Consider the following 23,340-nt stretch of genomic DNA (forward strand, 5'->3'; position numbering starts at 1 on the left):
TGGTGAAGTTGTTCATTTCCACAGACTCTGTAATGTACAGTTTGGACAGCCTCTGTTATCTGTTTTTCTTTTTTTTTTTTTTTTTTTTTCATTTTTCTTTTATTATTCATATGTGCATACAAGGCTTGGTTTATTTCTCCCCCCTGCCCCCACCCCCTCCCTTACCACCCACTCCACCCCCTCCCGCTCCCCCCCTCAGTACCCAGCAGAAACTATTTTGCCCTTATCTCTAATTTTGTTGTAGAGAGAGTATAAGCAATAATAGGAAGGAACAAGGGGTTTTGCTGGTTGACATAAGGATAGCTATACAGGGCATTGACTCACATTGATTTCCTGTGCGTGGGTGTTACCTTCTAGGTTAATTCTTTTTAATCTAACCTTTTCTCTAGTTCCTGGTCTCCTTTTCCTATTGGCCTCAGTTGCTTTAAGGTATCTGCTTTAGTTTCTCTGCGTTAAGGGCAACAAATGCTAGCTAGTTTTTTAGGTGTCTTACCTATCCTCACCCCTCCCTTGTGTGCTCTCGCTTTTATCATGTGCTCATAGTCCAATCCCCTCTGTTATCTGTTTTTCTAGCAGTACCTCACATACCATTCATTTCTGCTCCTGGCCTGTGCTTCTGCTGATCATAGAACCTGATATGTCCTCCCTTCCTGTTTTCTGTTTTAAATCTTATCCCACAATGTTCAATTCAAATCTTTTCTCCTCTGCAGGTTACTCTCTAACACATCCCTTTCTGTACTCCTTTGTACTTAATATTACACACCTCAAGACTGAGTTGCCTCCTAACTGACTTAAGTATGTCACTGTGGTCTTTCAATTGGATTGCCATTGCTTGTGCTGAATTCTGATCTAGAGGAATAAGAATAAGGGAACACAAAGCACTTGGGAGGCTGAGGCAGGAGGATCATGAGTTCAAAGCCAGCTGTACAGTTATAAACTGTTTCAAAAAACAAAGTCAAAACAAAGAGTAAGAACACAGGAGGGCTAACTAGGTTGCTAAGGTGAGAGTAGGAACATAGGGAGGACCCTGGAGGTAAAAATATTTCTTCATGTTACTGATCTGAAGTTTAATGCTTACCCACTTAGTGCCCCTACTGTTTTTTTAGGTCATATAAACTCTTCCTTTAGGCAGTGTTGCCATCTTTAGCTGTTTTGCTGCTCATGAATATATTCAAGCAGAAATATCAAATTTGTCTACTATAAGAGTTGATTCAAGTATTAAACTAGATTATAAACTGTATTATGGCAGAGACCATGTAATCTTTGTATCTTTTGGTTCCTTGCTTACATTGCTTAATTACTATTAGCTAATACTTCAAGAACTTGGTTTTCTATTCTGTTTTTTTAGAGGTTCTGGGATTTTGAACTCAGGGCCTTGTGCTTGCTACAAAACATTCTAACACTTGAACCACAACTCCAGCCCTGGTTTAAAAACAGTTAGAAAACAAAAGTTGTATTTTTGTAGCATAAACCAAATTTGGAACAAAAAATTTATGCAATGATTTATGGCTTTCATATTTACAATGTTTGTTGTTTTGTGTATTTTACATAAGAAATACGCTATTTTTTATAAAGGCTCATATTATGGAGGCAGTTAATGCTTTTGTGAAAAAAAAAATCTATTGCTTAACTAACACTTTAAATAAAAATATTTTTGAAGGGTTAGGAATTATTCCCAGATTTGAATTTGCCTGAAGTGTTGGTTGGATGAAGTAAAAACTGATTTTAGATAAATCAATACTGTCAAATATTTGAAACTTTCTTGAGATATATGGACTTCAGTAATGTTTTCTTTTTTCCATTAGGTGCCTGCATTATTGCATACTGGCGATATGGATCATGGCTTGGGGCAATCAGTTGTCCAATCTGTAGACAAACGGTAGTGTTTTATATCCAGAAAGCATTATTTCTGTTGCTTCATTTGGTACATTTTAATAGTTACTATACTTAAATTTTGAATTTTTATTTTTTAGAATTTTTTTAACCTAAAGCTCCTGTGATTTTACTCAACTAAAAAAATCACTAACACCACAAAAAAGGGAATTCTATTTGAAATCCTGTAGTTTGTAGTAAAAACCAACTGACAAATGAGTCCTGCCCAAATCATGTCTTTATTGGCATACCAGCAAAGGAATGAATGAACTAGCTAATTCATGCATATTTCATATATTTCCTTCATAGCTTCTTTTGGAGAAGAATTGTTTTTTTCTTTTTTGTTTATGTTTAACCTGCCCTCTTCTGTTTGAAACCATATAGTAATATTATTTTATGTGTACATAAAAACACATAAACACATGTACTCAAGCCTTTCAGCCTTTATTCTGGCTATCCATCCCCATCACTGCCCTCTTACTTTTTCTCATATGGTCAGGAGGAAAATTTATTTTTCATATTGTATCCCTGATTAATTTAATATGTGACACAATCAATTTGCTTGAAGCTAATTTGCCAGTACCACTTCTTATCTTGTTATTTGCCAGCAATGTGAAGACCAGGTGGTGTATCTTACATTAAAGAATTAGTTCCACTGCATGTCCCTTCTTCTTGACTCTGCCCATGACTTCTTATAGGCCAGTTAACAGGTGGTACCCTTTGTACTACCCATAAATTGACTAGAGGCTAGTAAGGTGGAGATGAAATTGTCTTAATATGATAGATGTTGGTTCCCAGATTGCAGAGTCATTCATCCTGGAAGCAAGACAGATGGCAGGTACTGCTCCACCTCATATTTCACTGGTCTCCTTTAGTAAATAGTCATGGAAATAATAATACACAGACTGCTGTCTCTAACTAGAACACACTCATCATTTCTCTCTGAACAATGATGTACAGACAGCACATTGCAAGACTTAGCTTTGCATTTAAAGCTTTCTGGACATCCAAAGCAAAAGCAGTCCTTACTCTCATAGCATCATTTGTAACACCACCCACAGTCCCATCCTAGTAGGCTATAGAACAGGTCTGCTTCCCCTTCTATATTGAGGTCATCCAGGAGCAGGACCATATGTTTTGTTTTGTCTTGTTTTTTGTATACATAGCACTTATACAGTGCCTGCCCCCTCTCCCAAGTAAAGTGCTCAGTTAATACTTACTGAAAAATGCATTTTTACTAGCAAATCTGTGAAGAAAGAGGCGGCTGTATCTGAAAGAGGCGGCGGTTGGTCATTCCTCTGTTTAATTGTTTGGAGAGCATCTGAGTAGTAGGAAGCCCTGGAAAGACAACAGCTAGATGATTTAACACTAAACCTGTCCCTACTCCTTTGTATTTTTATTCCATCACGTAATTCAGTAGTGACCATTTTCTCTAGGTTACATTTCTAAATGTATTTATTTTTCAAAATCCTATTACCTCAGATCACCCCATATGGTCATGAGACAGTTTGCACACACTCCTTTTAATAGTTGTGGAGGAAGTAAGAGTAAACTTAGTATATTCTTTAACAATACCAGGAATTATATCTGTTTATCACAGTGTTTGAGAGTTGGTCCTTACAACAACAATCTCTACATTATGGTAATGTTCAAAGGTATGCCAAATGCCAATGAGAATTGGAATAATTATTTAAATACCAAAGCAGAAATGCCTCAGTTTTCTCTCTGAAAGTGATAGGTACATATTTTTATTGTCCATTTGCTCCAAAATGTTTTCTCATCATCCTTATCTATTCAAATATGTTTGCCTAAACAGAGAACTACTGAGTTTATCCCTGGTGTGGACAGTGTTTGGATTTTGCATTGAATTTTATTATAAGGCAGTAATAGCTACTTGCCTCCCACATTGCCTTTGTTAAAAGAAATGAGTGAAGTATGCACTCAGAATCTTTTCTCATTCTATTGACTAATAACACAAAGTTAAGAACATTAGTGACATGGAAGGTGTAACAGCTTTTTTCTGTAATACACAGGTAACTCTACTCCTAACAGTATTTGGTGAAGATGATCAGTCTCAAGATGTTCTGAGATTGCATCAAGATATTAATGATTATAACCGGAGATTCTCAGGGCAGCCCAGATCTGTAAGTAATGTTACAGCAGGTGCAAAGTCAGAGGGAGCCATTATACTTCCTTTTTGTGAAGTGAGATTTTCCAACCTGTATTCTTTGTGACAAATCTCATCATGTGTGTTGGGTCAAGTTTTTCCCTTCATCATTGCCACTTACTGACTTTTAGCTGTTCCAGGGTCAACAATTTTCTTTCTTGAAAAACAAAGAAACAATACCAGGCATGAGTCACCAGCTATGAGGGAATCATAGGCAGGAGGATCATGATCAGAGGCCTGCTCTGGGCAATAACTTGAGACTCTATCCAAAATAATAACTAAAGCCAAAAAGACTGGAGGTAAGGCTCAGGTGGTAGAGTGCCTGCCTACCAAGTATGAGGACCTGACTTCAAAATCCAGTAGTCTAAAAAAGCAACAACGGTAACATTATAAATGTCTTTATGAACATGAAAATAGCAAAAAACTGGAAAAAAATGGAAGGAAATAGCAATTTCTTGACTCAAATGTAATTCTAAGTCACAGTTTGTCTTGAGAGAACTTTCAATTGAAAACTTCTAGAGAGGATTTTACAATTGTGGACTTTCTATACTCTTTTATACTCTAGTTTCTCTTCAGAATGTATAAATATTTCACCTGTTACAATTGTGGTTTTTTGGTTTTTTTAATTTACCCTAGTCCCCTGTTCCCCTGTTTGAAATGTTCCCTTGAATTCTACAGTTAACCTCTCTCACCTTCAATAATTTTTTTTTTTTTTTTTTTTTTTTTTGTGAAACTGCAAAGCTCTACTGCTTGAGCCACACCTTCTCCACTCCACTTTCGTGGTTATTTTGGAGACGGGGTCTTGCAAACCAACCCAACGGACTTCAAACCAAGATCCTCCTGATCTCAGCTTCCCAAGTAGCTCATATTACAGACATAAACCACCAACGTCTGGCTTCAAAAAGCAGTTGATAAATTAGAAATTGTCATATTTTACTGATTCATTCTGGTTTCTCAAAAATTTCACAAACCATTTAGAAGCATGTGTATTGCAGAGTATGTACCTCAAAAACTAAAATACACCAAGTGCAGACTTAAATGGGAAGTGTGGACCTTCTGAGCTCCTATCTACCTGGATATTCTACAGGCACCTCAACTTTAACATAAGCAATATTGAACTCATTCCCTCCTTGACTTGTTCTTTTCTCAGTTTTGTTTTTCTCCTCTCATTCTCCCCTTGTCTGATCTATAAATAAAGAACCCTCTCCCCTTTCTTTTTGGCAGTACTGAGGTTTAAACTCAGAGCCTTATGCTTGCTGGATGGGTACTCTACTTGAGCCACAACACCAGTCCTTTTTGATTTAGTTATTTTTCAAATTGGTAGGGTCATGTTCTATACCCGGGCTGGCCTGAACTGAAATCCTGCCATTTATGCTTCCTGCATAGATCTGATGACAGGTTTGCACCACCACACTCAGATTTTTATTGGTTGAGATGGATCTTGATAACTTTTTGCCTGAGCTAGCTTCAAACTGCAGTCCTCCCAATTGTCACTTCCCAAGTAACTTGGATTACAGGGATGAGCCACTGCACCCAGCTCCATCATTTCTTTCTCTTTTTTGGATGTCCTGTTGTTTTTGCTTCATAAAAATTCCTACTACTCACAGTCACCATAGCCCTCAGACTAGCCCAAGCCACTGTCATCTCCTCCAGATAACTGCAGGGGTCTCCTCAGTGCTACCCTTTTTCTCTGCTTAGCAGCCTGAATAGTAATTTCAGACTCTGATGCTCTTATGTTTTAAAACTTTGAATGTTTTGGATTAGTGTTCCCACTTGTTGCTGTGATTTACAAAGGCCTCCTTGATCTGGTCCTCTCTTTCTCTCAAGCCCCTTGTGCCCCTCCTCCTTGCTACCAAGCTTCAGCTACACAGACCTTCCTCAGCACATTCCATCTTATGGCCTTCTTCAAACATTAGATTTCCTTCCCATGGAATGCTGGTCCCTCTGCCCATGGCCAACTTCTCATCTTGTAGATGAGAACTGTCTTCAGTAGACCTTCCTCAGAGGCTTTCACTGACCAACTGCCACACACTGTACTGTCATGCACTGTGCATTGCCTTCATGTCATTTATCATCAGCAGTGCTCAAATCTTGTTTCATTATTCTTCCTGATAGACTGAGAGCTTCATGAGGGTAAGGACTGTATTTATTCACTACTGTATTCCCAGTGCAATATTCAATGCCTGTGATATGGACCCTTAATGTTTGTCAAATAAATTAGTGGTTTAGCATTCAGAACTGAAGCTCAGCGTGTGGGGGCGTGGTGTATTCCCAGCACTCAGGCAATAGAGGCAGGAGGATTTCAAATTGGAGGTCAGTCTGGGTGACACAATAAGACCCTGTCTCCAAAAAAAAAAACAAAAACAAAAAATTACACTGGTGCTTCCAGCCAAAAATGTTCAGCTATTAAAATATGATTCAGCATTAAACAAATGTGTGCTCCCTTGTTCTTTATTCTGTGATGTCACAAACAATTTTTAAATAATAAGGGAAACTTAATTCAATGATTATTGTCATCCATAATTGTTTAGAAGCCTCTTCTGTTTTGATCCAGCAGAATTTTTTTTTTTTTATATATCCTCCAGGGACAGGATGATTCTTTGAAAATGCATCCTGTTTCAAATTCAGGAACTACCACTTAACTTAAAATTATTTTGAGAGTTTTATATTTTTAAATGTGAATTGTTGTATTGCTTGTTATTTTTTGTAGGTGTCAAATACTTAATGGCTGAGAAGGCATCATATATGCTGAAATTATAATAAAGACATTTAACTCTGATATTCTACATCCTTCAAAGTTGGAATAAGATTGTTTGATACATAGTGTTTCTTAGTAAACCATTTCATATTTCTTGCCTAATAATTACAGGGTTTTTTTTTTTTTTTTTTTTTTTTTTTTAGTACTGGGTCTTGAACTCAAGGCCTACACCTTGAGCCACTCCACCAGCCCTTTTTTGTGATGGATTTTTTTGAGATAGGGTCTTGTGGAACTATTTGCCTGGGCTGGCTTCAAACTGCAACCCTCCTAACCTCCGCCTCCTGAGTAGCTAGGATTACAAGTGTGAGCCACCAGTGCCTGGCAAAAACTTTTGAGTAATACTCAAAGTTTTCAATTTTTAGAACATTTCATATTTTGGAGCATTTTGGATTTCAGTTTATAGACAAGGGATGATTGGTCCATATATGTTGTATTTTAAGCTTGCTGACACTTTAATTTCAGTTATCTGCACTAAGACCTATTTTAGAAGAACACAGTAATTAAATAACTATTTTTAAATAAAACGTAATTAGAAAATATGGTGCTCAATCAATATAGGAAACTTCTTAACTCATCCTAAGTTTGACATTGTCAGAAAATTATTTTTATTCTGACATATTGAATGCTAAATTATAATATTTGTTTTTCTTCCAACCAGATTATGGAAAGAATCATGGATCTCCCCACTTTACTGAGACATGCATTCAGGGAAATGTTTTCAGTCGGAGGTCTTTTCTGGATGTTCCGCATTAGGATAATACTTTGTTTAATGGGAGCTTTTTTCTATCTTATATCACCTCTAGATTTTGTACCTGAAGCTTTGTTTGGAATTCTGGGCTTTCTAGATGATTTCTTTGTCATCTTTTTGTTGCTTATCTACATTTCTATTATGTATCGAGAAGTGATAACCCAAAGGCTAACAAGATGAAAAAAAAGTTTTACTAGAATATCCAGAGCTAATGTATAAAATCAAACTAAAGGACCCGTGGCAGTATAAATAATCTAAATATTACCTTACAGGCTTAAACCATTGTACAATAAACATCTGGTTATCATTTGACACATGCTTAGCAATATATAACTGGAATTTTTACATGTTGCAGGTTCTAGTGTTAAGATCAGAATTATACTAATATACAGTTATCTTGACTCCATGTTGTCTGTAAAGTCTCTGGAAAAAATATGGAATTATGTAGGAAGAGATACTTGTTTTTCTACAAATTACTGAGATTAATTGATAATGCTAAATGTTAAATGTACAATTCATCCTCCTCAGTGGGTACCTGTATGATAATATATAGCTTTGAAATTCATCTAAATATTTTTGTTACTATAAAATATTGTACAATTTTAGGGAAAAGTCAGTGTCTCTTTTAGCAGCAAGTTTTGTGCATTTGGAGCAGTTCTGTGTTTCTATTCTGGTATAATTCTTTGTTATCAACTGAAACCGAAAGAAGAAACCTGAACTCAATAATTTGATTTCATAGCTTGGTACAGGACACTTTGACTGATAGAAGAATTAACAAGATGAAAACAACTTACCTCCAGACAGCACCCTTGATACTCAATTAGGAGCTTTAACCAAGAATTTGGCCTTCTCATAAGGTCAAGTATAAAAGTAACTTGTAAAGGGGAATTATGTTAGGAACCTGGTAACACATACTGGGTATAGTAGTTTGATGCTTTTTTGAGGAAACTGGATCATTATATCCACCATCATCAAGGCCCTTAGGAAGGTGCTAGGAATGCTGTTTAGATTTGACAAAAGAAATTGCTAGTTAGCTCTGCAACAGAATGGAAAAATTTGGTTATCTATTGTCGGAAAATTTTATAATACTGTCCCAAGGTGGCAGTATGTAACTCGGATTCATCATGTCATGGGCAGAATGAGCAAATGTGTCTGAGGTGGCTAGATAGGAAAATTGCCTTTTTAAAAATTTCCCCCTGGTGGCCACGGCATGAGTTATCTAATGCCCTTCTCTTCAGTTTTCTGTTTGCAGAGAGTGATCACAAGTATTGCAGCTGGCATTGCTTATAACTAGGGGCCCACGGCAGCAGGCTATGAGATGATGGCCTATAGTCAGTGTTACCTTGTCTTCTGCAGTCACTGGTATTAAAATTGCCCATTAATTTCTTAATGAACCTCATTACACGTAGATAGGCAAAAAAGATATGTCGCATTCTCAATTTAATCAGATTAGCCATCAACTGATGAGATTGTAAATGCAGTATCAATTTGTTTTCTAAGTTGGACCTATGATGAGGCTGTTGCTTGTCATAGAAACAATAATGCTTAGACATAAAACATTACAAATAATGCAGTTTCTCACATATTTTCCTTTTATAATCTCCTCAAGAAATTTTTATGAGGAAGGCAAGACATCACTTTCCTTTTCATAGAGGCTGTTGATGAAAGTTTTGTCTTGTGTGTTTTGTTTTGTTTTGTTTTGAAGTCACACAATGAATAATTCAACTGGTGGACGTTTAGGCATACATGAAGGCTATTATAGGAGAAGCAGGAGAGAAACTGGGATCCTTTGGAGTTTTTCATAGTACTTTATTCCTCATCAGAGTAAGACAGTTTGGATGCTTCTAAGAGGAAAGGTATAGGAAAATAACTCATCAAGGATTCATGAATCTTAATTCTACCCTTCCAGATCAACTAAGAGTGGCCTATACCATAGAAACACATTTCAGCTCAGTCATCAACTTGAAAAGCTAATAAGTAAGAGCTTGTTATATCAGACTGGAAATGAATTGCCTACTTACTGTTAATTTGATGTAGGCTATAGCAATACTGTTTTCAGAAAGGATTTCATTTTCTGTGAATGTGTTCTGTTCCAAGTGTCACATTTCTGGTTGCTGTAATTTTATTATATATTTGGAATTGCTACTAATACTTTCTTGGTAGAGGTATATTGTACCAAATTTTGTAACATATGAAAATGCTGTATGATCTGGTCTTACTAAACTGAAAAGGAAACATGCTGACCTGTCAGAATTGAATATCTTTGTTATGTCATCTTTACTGCTCACTGATGATAGAGTACAGTCAATCAGTGTTTTAAACACCATAGTAATACTTATGTTCAGAGTAATAGCATATAAATCAAAGCAACAATTTGGACTTTTTTTTTTTTTTCATTTTTCTTTTATTATTCATATGTGCATACAAGGCTTGGTTCATTTCTCCCCCCTCAATTTGGACTTTTTTTAGACAAAAATATTCAACTGTCACAAAAACAGATGGTCCAACCCCAGGAGCAGATAACTAACTGTGTGGGGGAAAAGACAAGAGGAAATAACTGTTCTGAAACTCCACTCACTAGAACAGTGGTTTCAGCTCCTACAGTTCTCAGCTTTTGAAAGGAACAGGGACAGGAGGGCCTGTGCTGATCCTGTGTCTGTGCAGATACCTACCTCACAGAGTTGGTGTAGAGAATCAGTGGCTTAGTTCAAACTTTGTGATTTAAGGTTTTGTCAAGTATTTTATTTTTTGGAATAAAAGCAGCATGTCTAAAACTTTTTAAGAGATGTTATTTTTCTGTCTCTTTGATATTGTTTGCTTTAAAATTTAGAACTCTATTTGGGTGGGGGCAGTACTGGAGTTTGAACTTGGAGCCTTCCACTCTCTAGGCAGGTGATCCACCATGTGAGCCTTGCCCCAAGCCCAAAATTTAGAACTCTTGAAAGAGCTTTGATTATAATAGTTGCAATGACTTTCTTTTTTATATTTTACATATGTATTATAGCCCATACATCACTGTCCACATTTTATTTCTGTACATACACAATCCTGTTTGAGATTATGTCCAAAACTGTATGTCCTCTATTACGGCAATTTAAAGTATTTATTCAATGTTAATTTGGGTTGTACATGATTTTTCTTTTAAGTATTGACTTTGGAACTTCTGCCTTAAGCTGCAACTCAACTCTGCATTTATAATGAGATGCAGAAAGGAAATTTTCTCTTTCATAAAGTTAACTTTAATTGACAAATAATAATTGTGTATCTTTATGGGTCACAGAGTGGTGTTTCAGCACATTTATACGTGGTGTATTGATCAACTCAAGATGTTGAGTTACCCCTTATCTGAAAAGCAAGTTTGAACTCAGGACCTCATACTTGCCAGGCATGCATTTCTACCACTTCAGCCACTCTGCCAGCCCTTTTTGGGTATTTTCAACATAGGGTCTTGTGAACTGTTTGCCTGGGGTGGCTTTGAACCTTGATTCTTCTGATCTCTGCCTCCTGAATAGCTAGGATTATAGGTGTGAGTCACCAGGTACCCGGGGATCATTTCTTTGTGAAGAGAACATTCAAAATCCTCTCTTTTAGCTATTTTGAATTATATGATAAAATATTATCAATAATCACCCTTCTGTGTAAAAAACAATCTCTCCCCATCACTCTGGTCACCACTTTGTAATGGCTTTATCTCCAATGGACATGCAATATCTCATCACATAGGGAATTTTATTTTTAAATTCAAAAAGTAAAAACATGTTTTTAAGGAAAATTATTTAATCTGGGCACCTATTAATTCTGGAAACAAAAGGTGGAATTTAAACAAGTCTATATGCTGACACATTTTTGGCCAGTCCTGTTTCTTTTGATTTTATTTCATTTGATGAAATTTAAATTTTTTGAGTCTATGCCCTTGTACATCCCAATCCTACACCAGCTGTAAACACTGATTTTACTCTAGGCTCTTCTGTTTTGCTAAGCCACAAACCCATAAACCTAGGACTGAACTGGAAAAGCAAGAGACACTTAAGACTTCCTGAGCCACGTACCAGTGGCTCACACCTATAATCCTAGCTACTCAGGAGGCACAGTTCAGGAGGATCACAGTTCAAAGCCAGGCCAGGCAAATAGTTCCCAAGAACCTATCTTAAAAAACCCTTCATAAAAAAGTTCTGGTTGAGCCATCAAGGTGTACGCCCTAAGTTCAAACCCTAGTACCAAAGAAAAACTTCCTGAAGAACCTCTAGGATCTGGCCAGTGGGATTTCTGGGCATCATACCATCACAGAGGTTCTCACTGGGATTTTTTCTGTCAGAACCAGACCATGTTCATGGCTTTACACATTCAGTTCCTGACTTAAAGCAAAAGTGGTGTCAGTCACTGTCATCCTCATCTACCTGCATCTTCTGACTTGTCCCCAGTTCCCAAATAAATGCCCATTAGAGAACATTGAGCATGTTTGGTCAAGCCCCTTCCTAGTGCTGTCTTTATTCTCCCTTTCAGATTGTAGCCTTGTAAGGGAATGTAGTACACAATGTAGGGAAGGATTAAGGATGTTTTAAAGTCACTGATGCCTAACAGTTTAAGTTTTCATTAGTTTAAGAAAAACTTTAAAAAAAAAAACCTGGAAGTGTCCAATATTCAGATAAAATATAACACTTTAATAGGTCTTAGGAAATTATATCTACCTGAATATTACCCTAATTTTTGTTTCACTAATCCCACAGTGTAAAAGCTGTGAGTTTCCTTAGAAGCTGGTTAGTTTTTATGGCTTCTTTGTGCAAGTCAGATGAAAGCTCACCAGAAAAATGCATATACAGGACTGGGTATGGTGGTACACACTTGTAATCCCGGCTATGTAGGAGGTAGACGTGGTAGGATTATGGTTTTAGGCCAGCCAGGCAAAAGCATGTGACCCTATCTGAAAAAAATGAACAAAAACAAAAAAGGGCCAAAGATGTGGCTCAATTGCACAAGGTCCTGAATTCAAGCCCCAGTACCACAAAAAAAAAGATGTATATATAAAATCTATGTTTTGAAAAATCCAGTGTTTGAGAACCAGCTGCCACATGTGCTGGAAGACAAAAGAAAGAGGCAAATTGATCTAGGATGGCACAAAGTGCAATTTGTCAGGGATCTAGGGACAGAGCTGTGTCTTATACAGTAGGAAGAGAGGATCCTCACACCCCAAAGCAGTAGGAAGGAGCTTATGCAAGTTATACAAAGGTGGCCTTTAGCAGAGGGAATGTATCTGGGCTTTCTCAAGAAACTATTAATGTATCAAACATCAGTTAAGAAACAATCTAGGCACCAGTGGCCAGTAAAAAAATGCTGTTGTTGTTTTCTTCTTTTTCTTTTAAGTGGTACTAGAGCTCAAATCCAGGGCTTTGCACATGCTAGGCAAGTGCTCTACCACTGAGATATCTTAACAACTTGTTTGTAGGGTTTGAAAGAAATGCCAAGGTCATTAGGCAAGAAACATGACAATTTATAATATAACCAAACTGCTTAAATCGTGTCAAGCTGGATCCTCACAACATACATGCCTAATCCATATTAATTTTCAGGGGATACAAAGTCCTATTTGTGGATGCCAAATTAAGAATTTCTCATTTAGTATCATAGCCTTATTCTACACCCAGCCGGGATACTCAGTCAAAAACCGACTGACGCAGTTTAGGCCAAGATCAGAGTGCCAGCGTGGTTGTGTTCTGTGAGGGCCTGCTTCTTATATATCCTTGCATGGCTGAGAGAGAAAGATCCTCTCTTCTGTCTCATTTTGTAAGGGCCCTAATCTCATTTATGAAGGCTCCATCCTCATGACTTAAGACCCCACTTATAACTACTACCACATTGGGTATTAGGCTTCGATACATGAATTTTGAGAAGAACGTTCAGTCCATGTAGCTAAGTAGTAAAGAGTGCCTGCTTAACATATGCAAATCCCTCATTAAATCCCTAGCATAGCCAAACTCAGGGCCTCATGAACTCAGGGCCTCATGCTTGCCAGGCAGGCACTCAACCACTTGAGCTACTCTGCCAACCCAAAGCATGATAAGACAGGTAAATTATATTATTTCAGTAAATATTTAGAGAGACAGACTCAGACATTGAAACAAGAAAGTAATAACTGAAAAGCCAGAACAGCTAGCTCCCTCCCATCTCCTTTTACAGAAAGACTCAAGGGGCTACCTGTATCTGCCTTCCTCTTTGAAATGTTAACAAGCTGTAAGGATCCCAGAATGAGTAGAGGTAAATGATTCTCTGGTAAAGGGAAGTCCTAAAACACCTATTGTCCCTGTGCTTTGGGTAAGACTAAGTAACATCACCGTATTTTTCACAGGAAAGTTTAAGATCACAGATACTGGACCACCATTTTTTGAGTCTTTGCTCCCATTTCCTGCATGTGGAACAGAAAATGTTTCTATTTATCTCCGTGCCCCTTCCCCCAACACATACACCTTGTCCATACTTTTATCCTGTTATACTAAAATTCTTACTAAATCTTCCACTTTGTGAGACTCCTTGTATATGACACACCTTGAAATTCTTTTCACATTTGTGGATCTCAAGGACCTGTGATTTTGCATGGAAACTGGAAAGCTGTGGGAGCCCCCTCATCTGTTCTCTAGTAACACCTGTACCAGCCTACAAGTCCCTACATGCTGGTCTCCTTGCTTCAGCTCTCTTCATCTCATTTTGTCCCCCAGTTCACTCCACTCCAATCACACTAATCTATGCTGTTTGTTGAAAAGGCCAAGAACACCGAGGCTCAGGAGCTCTGCCTTAGCCATTCCCTCTGAACTGCAAAGTTCTTCCCCCAGGGTATCTTCAACACTAACTCTCTTGCCAACTACAAATCTGTGTTTATCACAGGACTGTTCTGTCCTTTGCTATTTAAAATTGTAACTTCACACACACACACACACACACACACACACACACACACAAAACACCTTTCACCTTGTCCTCACATTTCTGTGTGCTTCCCCTTGCCTCCACTGAAATATAGCTTCATAAGGGTAGAGTATCCCAAGTCCCTAGACCTATGCATAAAACACAGATGTTCAATAAGTATTTGTTAAATCTGTTGATGAGTAAAGAATTTCAGTGAACTCTACAGGTATTTTTTAGCTCAATCATATTCTGCTATTTATTGCACAGGGGACAACAGAGATTATCACCTGCCTCAATAACCCTGGAAATGCTAATAATAAACTATTCTGGTTTTGTGGCATAAGCCTATGACTCTGAAACTATTTTATTTATTTGTGCAGTACTGGGGCTTGAACTTAGGGCCTCATGCTTGCTAGGCAGGCTCTCTACCCCTTAAGCCACTCCACCAGACCTTTTTTTGTATTGGGTATTTTTGAGATAGGGGCCCATGAACTATTTGCTGGGTTGGCTTCAAACTCCAGTCCTCCTGATCTCTGCCTCCTGAGCAACTAGGATTACAGGTGCCCTGCTTATCTTTTTATTGGTGCTGGGGCTCAGACTCCAGGGCACTCTACCGTGGGAGCTACATCCCAACCCTCTGAAACTATTTTAGATACAAGGTTTCTCAAGCCATTTGATTCAACCAACACTTTCTCAATACTTAAATTATTGCAGACACTGTAAGCTGCTGGGGTTGCGGAGTTAAATAGGACACAATCCCTGTCCTCAGCATTTCAGTTCTGATGAGGACACAAACAACATAGACATTAGAATAGGGTTCATAATTGTTTACAGAGAAAAGTGCAAGATTTCGCAGGAATGGGGAGGGCAGGAAAAGAGGGTAAGAAAAAGAAAAGCTTGTTGGAGAAGATAACACTTAGGCTATATCTTAAGAGTGGACAGTCAAGGATGGGCATTTCAGGCCAAGGAAAACAGCCTATTTAAGGAATCCACAGAAGAACTGCCCTCTAAGACGTAAAGCAACAACTGAGTTTTTTTTTTTCTTTATTCATTTATTCATATGTGCATACACTGTTTGGGCCATTGTTTGAATTTCCACCAGGAAAATGGTGGGCTGGTCCTAAAGAGCTATATGTCTCACCATAAGAAGTTTGGATTCAATACAGGATATAAGCAAGAGAATGACAATAAATTTCCCTGAAGGACAGATTGAAGAGAGACTGGAGACTAGGACAATGCGGGCACTGGTGTGTGGGTAAGAGACCATGGGGCCTGATCAAAAACAGTGATGACTAAGGTAGAAGGGAGACAAATGGAAGGGGAAGAACCAATTTGGCATATAATACATATATATATGGAAATGTCATAACAAAACTCACTGCATAGGTATCTTAAACAAAGATGTCATTTTTCACTGGTGGAGTGGCCAAAGTGGCAGAAAGCCTGCTTAGCAAGCGTAAGACCCTGAGTTCAAACTCCAGTACTGCCACCCCCAAAAAAAAGTTCCTTGAAAAATGGCTTTTTTCAAACACAAAGGACAAGGAAGGTAAAACAGGTCCAGTCTGAGGGTTAGTACCAGAGGGAGGGAGGACATAAGGAAAGGGTGTAGAGGGTGAATATGGTGGAAATACTATGTACTCATGTATAAAAATGGAAAAATGAGAGGGGGGGATAAAGAATGATGAAGGGGATGAATTTAACTAAGATACACATAAGCATTTCGTAAATGTCACCATGTACCCCCAGGACAATTAAATTAATTTTAATTCAGTTAAATTTAATTAAAATTAAAAAAACAAGATATTCAATTAGGCAAAATGAAGGGCATGTGCATGGCTTAAGCAGTAGAGCGCCTTCTTAAAAATCTCTAAGGCCTTGAGTTCAAACCCCAGTACTGCCAAAATAATGATGATGATACCACCCCAGTATGACCAAATAAGAATGAAAATGAGTCTGATGATAAGACATCGAAAGGGATGGCCTTAAGAGTTGTTCATTTTATTCTATAAAATTAACCTGGTGGGGCTTTAGAGGTGAGTAAAATTCTAGATACCAAGGTTTCTGGTTTCGGCAGCTATAGAACAGATAATTCACATAATTCAGAAGGCAGGTCAGATTTACATAGAAGTAAAAGATTTAGGGAATTATGACATTTGATAGAATTCAAGCAGCAAGGTGTTTACAGAGTTAGTAGGCAGAACATGGAACCCTGGGAGGAACACCAATATTTAAAAGGACAGAAAATGATAAGGGCCGTGTTATTAGTCAACAGACTCTTCTCCTGGTCCAGATCTACAGAGAAGAGACGGGAAACCAGGAGGTAAAACGCTCCAGTCTGAAAATCGCTGCAGCAGCTCGCAATTCCCAGCAATCACAGCCTTCTGCCTCGGTAGCTGAGAAAATACAGCAATAGTGTCTTCTTTAACTGCTAAAAATCTGTCACCTGGGCTCTCAAGGCTTTGGGATTCCTGAAGAGGTAACGGGGCAAAGATGAGCAGGATGGGAACGCAATCGACTGCTCTTTTAAAAAAAACAAGTGCAATCAGACAACGACCTCAGCTTCACAGCTATTTCCTTTAGGCCACGAACCCAACAGGCCATATTTCTTTCCCACTTTAAACCGCTTTAAGAAATCTTCTGGAGAAATTAATCCACCGGAACTTCACAGCCCGCGGTGGTGTGCGCCAGCAGCAGTTCAATCCCGGAATCACGCCCCTTACCTCACCCTCCAGCCCCCCACCCCAAAAGGCCCTATCTTCCTGCAGATTGCACGGAGGCCCCGCCCACTTCCGCATCGCTAACCACGCGGTAGGACATGCGAGGCCTCAGCCAATTGTCCGTTTCCCGGGAAACGTTACCTCTGACCTCTGAGCTAATCAAAGACAAGCTCGCGAGAGGTGAAGTTGAAGCTGCCTCCGCCATCTTGGAGATGGGAGACGGGCGATAGCTGTGGTCCTTCTGTTAATGCAAACAACAAATCGGGCACAGTAGTCACCCCCCCACCCCCTGAGTGAGGCTGTCATCCTTGTAACCGTTCACCAAAAACTACAGAAGAAGTGAGAGTGTCAAGGCCGGGTGCAGCGACATTGAGGGCCCCTTCACCTGCCTTCTGGGCGGCAGAAGTGAAGTGGCTGAGGACCGGAGGGATGGTGCAGTCCTGTTCCGCCTACGGCTGCAAGAACCGATATGATAAGGATAAGCCTGTTTCTTTCCACAAGTGGGTAACTTAAAGGCCTCGCGGGCCGATGCCAGCTGAGGCGGGGGCGCGCGGCCGGGCGGGGGCGGAGCCGGGCGCGTGTCCGCTCGAGACCTGACGGGCGGGGCGGGGAAGGGGCGTGGTCTCCCCGGCCGGAGCGGTGGGCGTGGCCGTCCGGGGAGCACTGGAAATCGCGAGGTCTCCCTTGACCTGGTGTTGGGGACTGCCCTGCCGCTGGCTATGCCTAGTGGCGGCGATTTCTCCATCATTTCGGTAGTGAAGGAGCCAGGTGATGGTAATTCCTTAGGGCTACATTTGAAATAGAAACAAAGACCTTTGAAAGGACGAAGTCACTATTTCTTGCCCTTGCTCTGAATGGGAAGTGTATATCATGGCAGGATCCCAGGGAGAATTCCTGGGCCCAGTGTCTAGGAACCACGCCACCCAGAGTCGTGCACACCTGTAACCCTAGCACTGGGGTGGAGAGCGGAGGCCAGCCTGGAATACATAGTGAAATCCTGCCTCAAAAAAAAAAAAAAAAGCTAATTTTTAGGAAACAACCTTTTAAGGGTCTCCAAGTTCTAGAGGAAGCATCTGGTATTGCAAAGATGAGTCGTTAACTTTCAGCACACAGTAATGTGTCATAATAAAGGTCAATGCGAGCGATTATCAACTTACCCTCCCCCCTCACTGCCCCCCCCCCCAGCTTTCAGGGCTATTTTATGCAGTAGGTCTTGCAGCTAGAATTCCAAGGCGAAAAATATTCTCTTGAAAATTGGAGTAGAAGGGCTCAGGTGCTAAAGTGCCTGCCTAGTAAGCGTGAGGTCTTGAGTTCAAACCTCAGTACCACAACAACAACAAAAAAAAATTGGAGAAGAAAACTGCAGAATTGAAGTTAATTAAAATCAAATGGTTGGTAAAATGTGGTATCATATTTTCATGCAGCCAAATTCAGTGTTTCCAAATTAGATTCACATGAGGTTTTCTTTACAAGAATTTCTATCAGTAGTAAGTTATGAAAATTATTGTTTTTTGTTAGTTTGTTTTGGTTGGGAATGTGAGGGCTGGAGGTGTGGCTCAGGTGGTAAAGCACTAGTGCTAGGCCCTGGGTTCAGTCTGCAGTACTGTAAAAGAAAATAATAATAATAATAATAGGGAATGTAGGTACATTTTTGTATGTTTGATAGAAAGTGAAAAGGACTTTTCATAAGTAGAGTGAATAGGGAGCACTCCAGAGCATTGATGTTTTCCCTCAGAAGGGGCTAGAACACCTGTGGGATTCAGTTCAGTGTATCCTAATACTAATTCTTGATTTATTGGAATTGCTGAAATTTCATGTACTCTCAAAGTGTAGGAGCAAGCCAGGAGATGGTGACAGAAACAGACACTCAGCTCCCACCCCCATCTCTAATGGCATGACTAAGGGATCCAAAAATGCAGGAACTCTTAAGGATGACAGACATACTGTGTTTCTGCCTAATGTTAAGAAGTTGATTAAATCAAAGGCAGGCTAACCTGAATCTTAAAACCTTTATCTTAAAGAACAATTTGGGGGCAAGTATACGGAAGTGATGTTTTTCTTTCTTCTTATAGAAATTTATCTGTTAATATTAGTTTTTGATTTTTTGTTTGTTTGTTTGTTTTGTTTTTGTATTGAGCCCAGGGCCTCAGGCATGCTAGGCAGGCACTTGAGTCATGCCCCCAACCCCTAAAGAGAAAAATCTAGACAGAACCTCACAGACAACAGATTTGTCCTCCTTGGTCCCTGAGTTTTACAAGCGATTGCTACCATAGTTTGTGCTTCTGGAGGGCCATTTCCAGTGGGGATTTCCTAGGCATACCTCTTCTCCCAACTTCTAAATAGTGGCAATGGGGAGAGCTTCCTGTGCAAAGAAATAAAGACTGTCATAAAGATTGGTTGGCTCTTCGTAATAATGGTGGAGTCAGGCTTCTAGCATACCTTACCTACATGGAGGAGAAATTTTGGAGCATAGATTTTAAACATCATTCTTTGGCTTTTTTTCTAATCTCTCCAGTTAACCACCAAGTTCTTGACCTAGAAAAGTAGAGTGACAGTAAATTTAAATTTTGCCTCCCTTTACCTGGGCCTGGTTGATTAAGAGATAATATAATTTCCTTTATTTTTCTATCATTTGCCTATAATTTGATTAGTTTAAATTTAGTCTATATCTGTCAGACTGATTCTAAAAGACTAGAAGTTTCTTTCCCCTAAGATATAGACATATGTGCCATTTTTGTTTTTCTATGTAATGCAGAAAATTACTGGTAAAAATACTAATATGGTTTCATTATATAGTATATATTTTACTTGATCTTTCAGTATCCTAAATAGAAAAAGTTAATCAATGAGACAAGTAGATAACTGAGCTAGTCTTTAATCAAATACTCCCTAGTATGTTAACATCAATATAAAATAACTCTTCACTAAGCAGGAATGTTTGAGTGCTTTTTTTTTTTTAAGGAAGGTCAGAGAACTGAATTATGTTTTCTTCTTAGGTTTCCTCTTACTCGACCCAGTCTTTGTAAAAAATGGGAGGAAGCTGTCAAAAGAAAAAACTTTAAGCCCACCAAGTACAGCAGTATCTGTTCAGAACACTTTACTCCAGACTGCTTTAAGAGAGAGTGCAATAATAAGTTACTGAAAGAGAATGCTGTACCCACCATATTTCTTTGTACTGAGCCACATGACAAGGTAATATTTGTTTTTAAATGTTGGGTTGTTTACTAATTTATAAAGTTAGTGTGTTTATTGTGGAAAATTGGAAAACTCAGGGAACAGTTAAGAAAACAAGTGTGCCTGGAACCCATCACTTGTAAATAACCACTGTTAAGAATAATACACTTTGAAAAACACAAAATGTCATTTATTAAATATCCTCACACTCTAGCCCAGCACCCATTACTAAAGTAGCTGTAATCCTAGCTACTTGGGAGACTGAGATTGGGAGGGTCACAGTTCAAGGCTAGCCTGTGCAAATAGTTCACAAGAGCCACCTCCAAAATAACCAGAGCAAAATGGACTAGGGGTGTGGTTCAAGCAGTGCAGCACCTGGTTTGCAATTGCAAACTCCAGTCCCACCCCCAAAAAAAGGAAAAAGAAACCCAATGTATCTTTGAAATTTATTTGAAGATAACTGTGTACCCCTACTTAGGTTTCTCGTTCTCAGTGACAAATTATTTTTTACTCCTGCAGTTTAAGTGCTTAGTATTTAATTAAATCTAATCGCTTTATCTCTCACTTGCATTCAACTTCAAGTAGGAAAATTAAATTAAGACTGAAATGGATGCTGGCATGGTGGTGTCTGATGTAATCCTAGCATTTGGAAGGCTGAGGCAGGAAGATGAAGAGTTCCAGGCTAGGTGGGCGACACATTGAGACTCTTGTCTCAATCCTCTTCTCTCCCCACACCCAAAATAATCTGTATTGAAACTGGGTGTGTGACTCAGTGGTAGAGTGCTTGCCTATCATGCATGCTACATGGAGTTCCATCCCTAGCACTACAAAATAAATGAATAAAGACTAAAGAAAGTTTCTACCATGGAGTCACAAAAAAAATTTTAATAGTTCTGAAATTCCACAGATTAATTCTTTGAAGCTTTATCTTTAGTTCCTAAATTGACACATGCTCTTGTATTACTGTTTTAGAAGGAAGATCTTCTGGAGCCACAAGAACAGCTTCCCCCTCCTCCCTTAACACCTCCCATTTCCCAGGTTGATGCTGCTATTGGCTTACTAATGCCTCCTCTTCAGACCCCTGACAATCTCTCAGTTTTCTGTGATCACAACTATACTGTGGAGGATACAATGCACCAGAGGAAAAGGATTCTTCAGCTAGAACAACAGGTCGAAAAGCTCAGGAAGAAGCTCAAGACTGCTCAGCAGCGATGCAGAAGGCAAGAAAGGCAGCTGGAGAAGCTAAAGGAAGTCGCACACTTCCAGAAAGAGAAAGACGACGTATCGGAAAGAGGTTATGTCATCCTACCAAATGACTTCTTTGAAATCGTTGAAGTACCAGCATAAAAAATGAAATGTCTATTGATTTTTAATGGGGCAACACCACACAGATCCTCTTTTAGCCTATACCAGAATTTCATTTGAAAAAAATAATACTTGATTACTTGTATAAAAACAATTCAGAATATTTTTTTAAAAAAATAAATTAGATATATACTGTAAAATTGTAAAGTTTTTGGTTGTAATTTCAGAGTTTTTACCTTTTAACAAAATATTTTAAAAGTTATTAAAGCCTCAGACTGCCAATGTAAGTTGGTTTCAAGATTGGAACTTTTTGTTTTGAGTATTTACAGAAATAATGTAAAGATGAAAATTGGAGAGAATGAGAACAGTACAGTAAAGATGATTTAAGTTTAAAATGTAAAATGAGTTCTTTTTATTGAGAGGACTTAGGTATATTTTAACTCAGAAGTGTGGGTCAGATCACAGGACATAACCTCTCAGAATATGTAGATGTATACACATTGTCATATTTGTAGTCAGAAGATTTTCTGAATCACTTGTCAAGGATAAACTGGCAAGTCAATATTTGAAAGAAAAGATTTGGCTGTTGTCAGAAAGTGAGTCATTCCATATCTAATCAATAAAGAACTTTGTGAAGAGTGGATTTTTAAAATACCCTGGTTTTTCTCCACAGCATTATAAAATCAGAAGTGTATCCTCAGTGAAAGAAACATGCTTTAATAAACAAAAGTATGGCATTGTTACTAATGAAGTGAAAACTGGAACTGACCCATGTTATGCTTTTTCCCCTCATTACCCACATTTAGCAAATGTGTTTTGTAGTAGAGTTCAGTTTATATCATTATATGGCAATCTTGAACTTAACTGATTTTGGTTAAGACTTCACATAAGCTCGGTGCCTGTGGCTTGCACCTGTGATCTTAGCTACTTGGGAGGCTGAGATTGGGAGGACCATGATTTGAGGCCAGCCTGGGCAAATTGTTCTCGAGACCCCACCCCCCCCCCAATCTCCAAAATAACTAGAGCAAAATGGACTGGAGGTGTGGCTCAAGCAGTAGAGTGTTTGCTTTGCAAGCCTGAAGCCCTGAGTTCAAACCCAGAACAAAAAAGACTTTACATAAAAAAAATTATTTTTTAATTTTTAGCACAAGTTAAAAATTATATCCCATTTTATAAAGTGATTTAGATTCAAAAGAAACCTAATATATTGTGTTTATTTTACTGAATGTTGAGATGTAAACACTGCAATTTCTATTCACACTGTGAATTGTGTTCTGTGAGAAATTTTAGATACATTTGAAATGAAAATATGTTGTGAGTAAAAAAACATTGCTATAGGAATTACCTAAATAGATTTAGAATAATTATTCCAACTGTAATGATTACTTTATATTTCAAAGTACAGAGACAGTTGAAGAATGTCAGACCTTTTAAGACAATATTAAAGATGAAACAATGATGTTCAAAAGTGTCTCTTGTAGACCTGATGTTCATTGTAATTCAGCACCATGCTGCCAGTAAGTGTGCATTTTGGTTCATGGAAAATTGATACTTTATGAAACAGCATCTCAAAAATAGAAAATAATGATTAGATTACTTACACAGTCTAATAACTCTTAGAAAAAAAAACAATAAATGAAAGCACTTTAATGGTTACTTTTGGAACTCAACTATTTTTAGAAGCTTCAAAGTCTTCAACTAG

The 23,340-nt window shown here is 38.5% G+C and overlaps 2 protein-coding genes across 4 annotated transcripts in view; both read left to right on the plus strand.

Annotated features, from left to right (window-relative positions):
* Rnf170 (ring finger protein 170) overlaps window positions 1–10,322 on the plus strand; it is a 32,663-nt gene extending 22,341 nt beyond the window's left edge. For all 3 annotated transcript variants that reach the window (XM_074054580.1, XM_020184685.2, XM_074054579.1), the window contains exons 5-7: window positions 1,806–1,879; window positions 3,906–4,016; window positions 7,456–10,322. In XM_074054580.1, the coding sequence (XP_073910681.1) occupies window positions 1,806–1,879; window positions 3,906–4,016; window positions 7,456–7,725 (455 nt within the window). In that variant the 3' untranslated portion in view covers window positions 7,726–10,322. The remainder of the gene's footprint in view (window positions 1–1,805; window positions 1,880–3,905; window positions 4,017–7,455) is intronic.
* A 7,004-nt stretch (window positions 10,323–17,326) lies between these two features.
* On the plus strand, window positions 17,327–22,645 carry Thap1 (THAP domain containing 1). Its single transcript, XM_020184691.2, has 3 exons — window positions 17,327–17,659; window positions 20,156–20,351; window positions 21,306–22,645. Exons 1-3 carry the CDS (start codon window positions 17,589–17,591, stop codon window positions 21,678–21,680), a joined length of 642 nt encoding a protein of 213 aa, XP_020040280.1. The 5' UTR covers window positions 17,327–17,588; the 3' UTR covers window positions 21,681–22,645.
* The last annotated feature ends 695 nt before the right edge of the window (window positions 22,646–23,340 follow it).

The sequence above is a fragment of the Castor canadensis genome, chromosome 14 (assembly GCF_047511655.1).
Source record: "Castor canadensis chromosome 14, mCasCan1.hap1v2, whole genome shotgun sequence".
Taxonomy (NCBI): Eukaryota; Metazoa; Chordata; class Mammalia; order Rodentia; family Castoridae; genus Castor; species Castor canadensis.

Excerpts from the sequence above, each read along its gene's own strand:
- Thap1 (XM_020184691.2), top strand. The coding sequence starts at position 17,589 with ATGGTGCAGTCCTGTTCCGCCTACGGCTGCAAGAACCGATATGATAAG. Across the intron at positions 17,660-20,155 it reads AAGCCTGTTTCTTTCCACAA|GTTTCCTCTTACTCGACCCA; the intron begins GTGGGTAACTTA and ends TTTTCTTCTTAG. Across the intron at positions 20,352-21,305 it reads GTACTGAGCCACATGACAAG|AAGGAAGATCTTCTGGAGCC; the intron begins GTAATATTTGTT and ends TTACTGTTTTAG.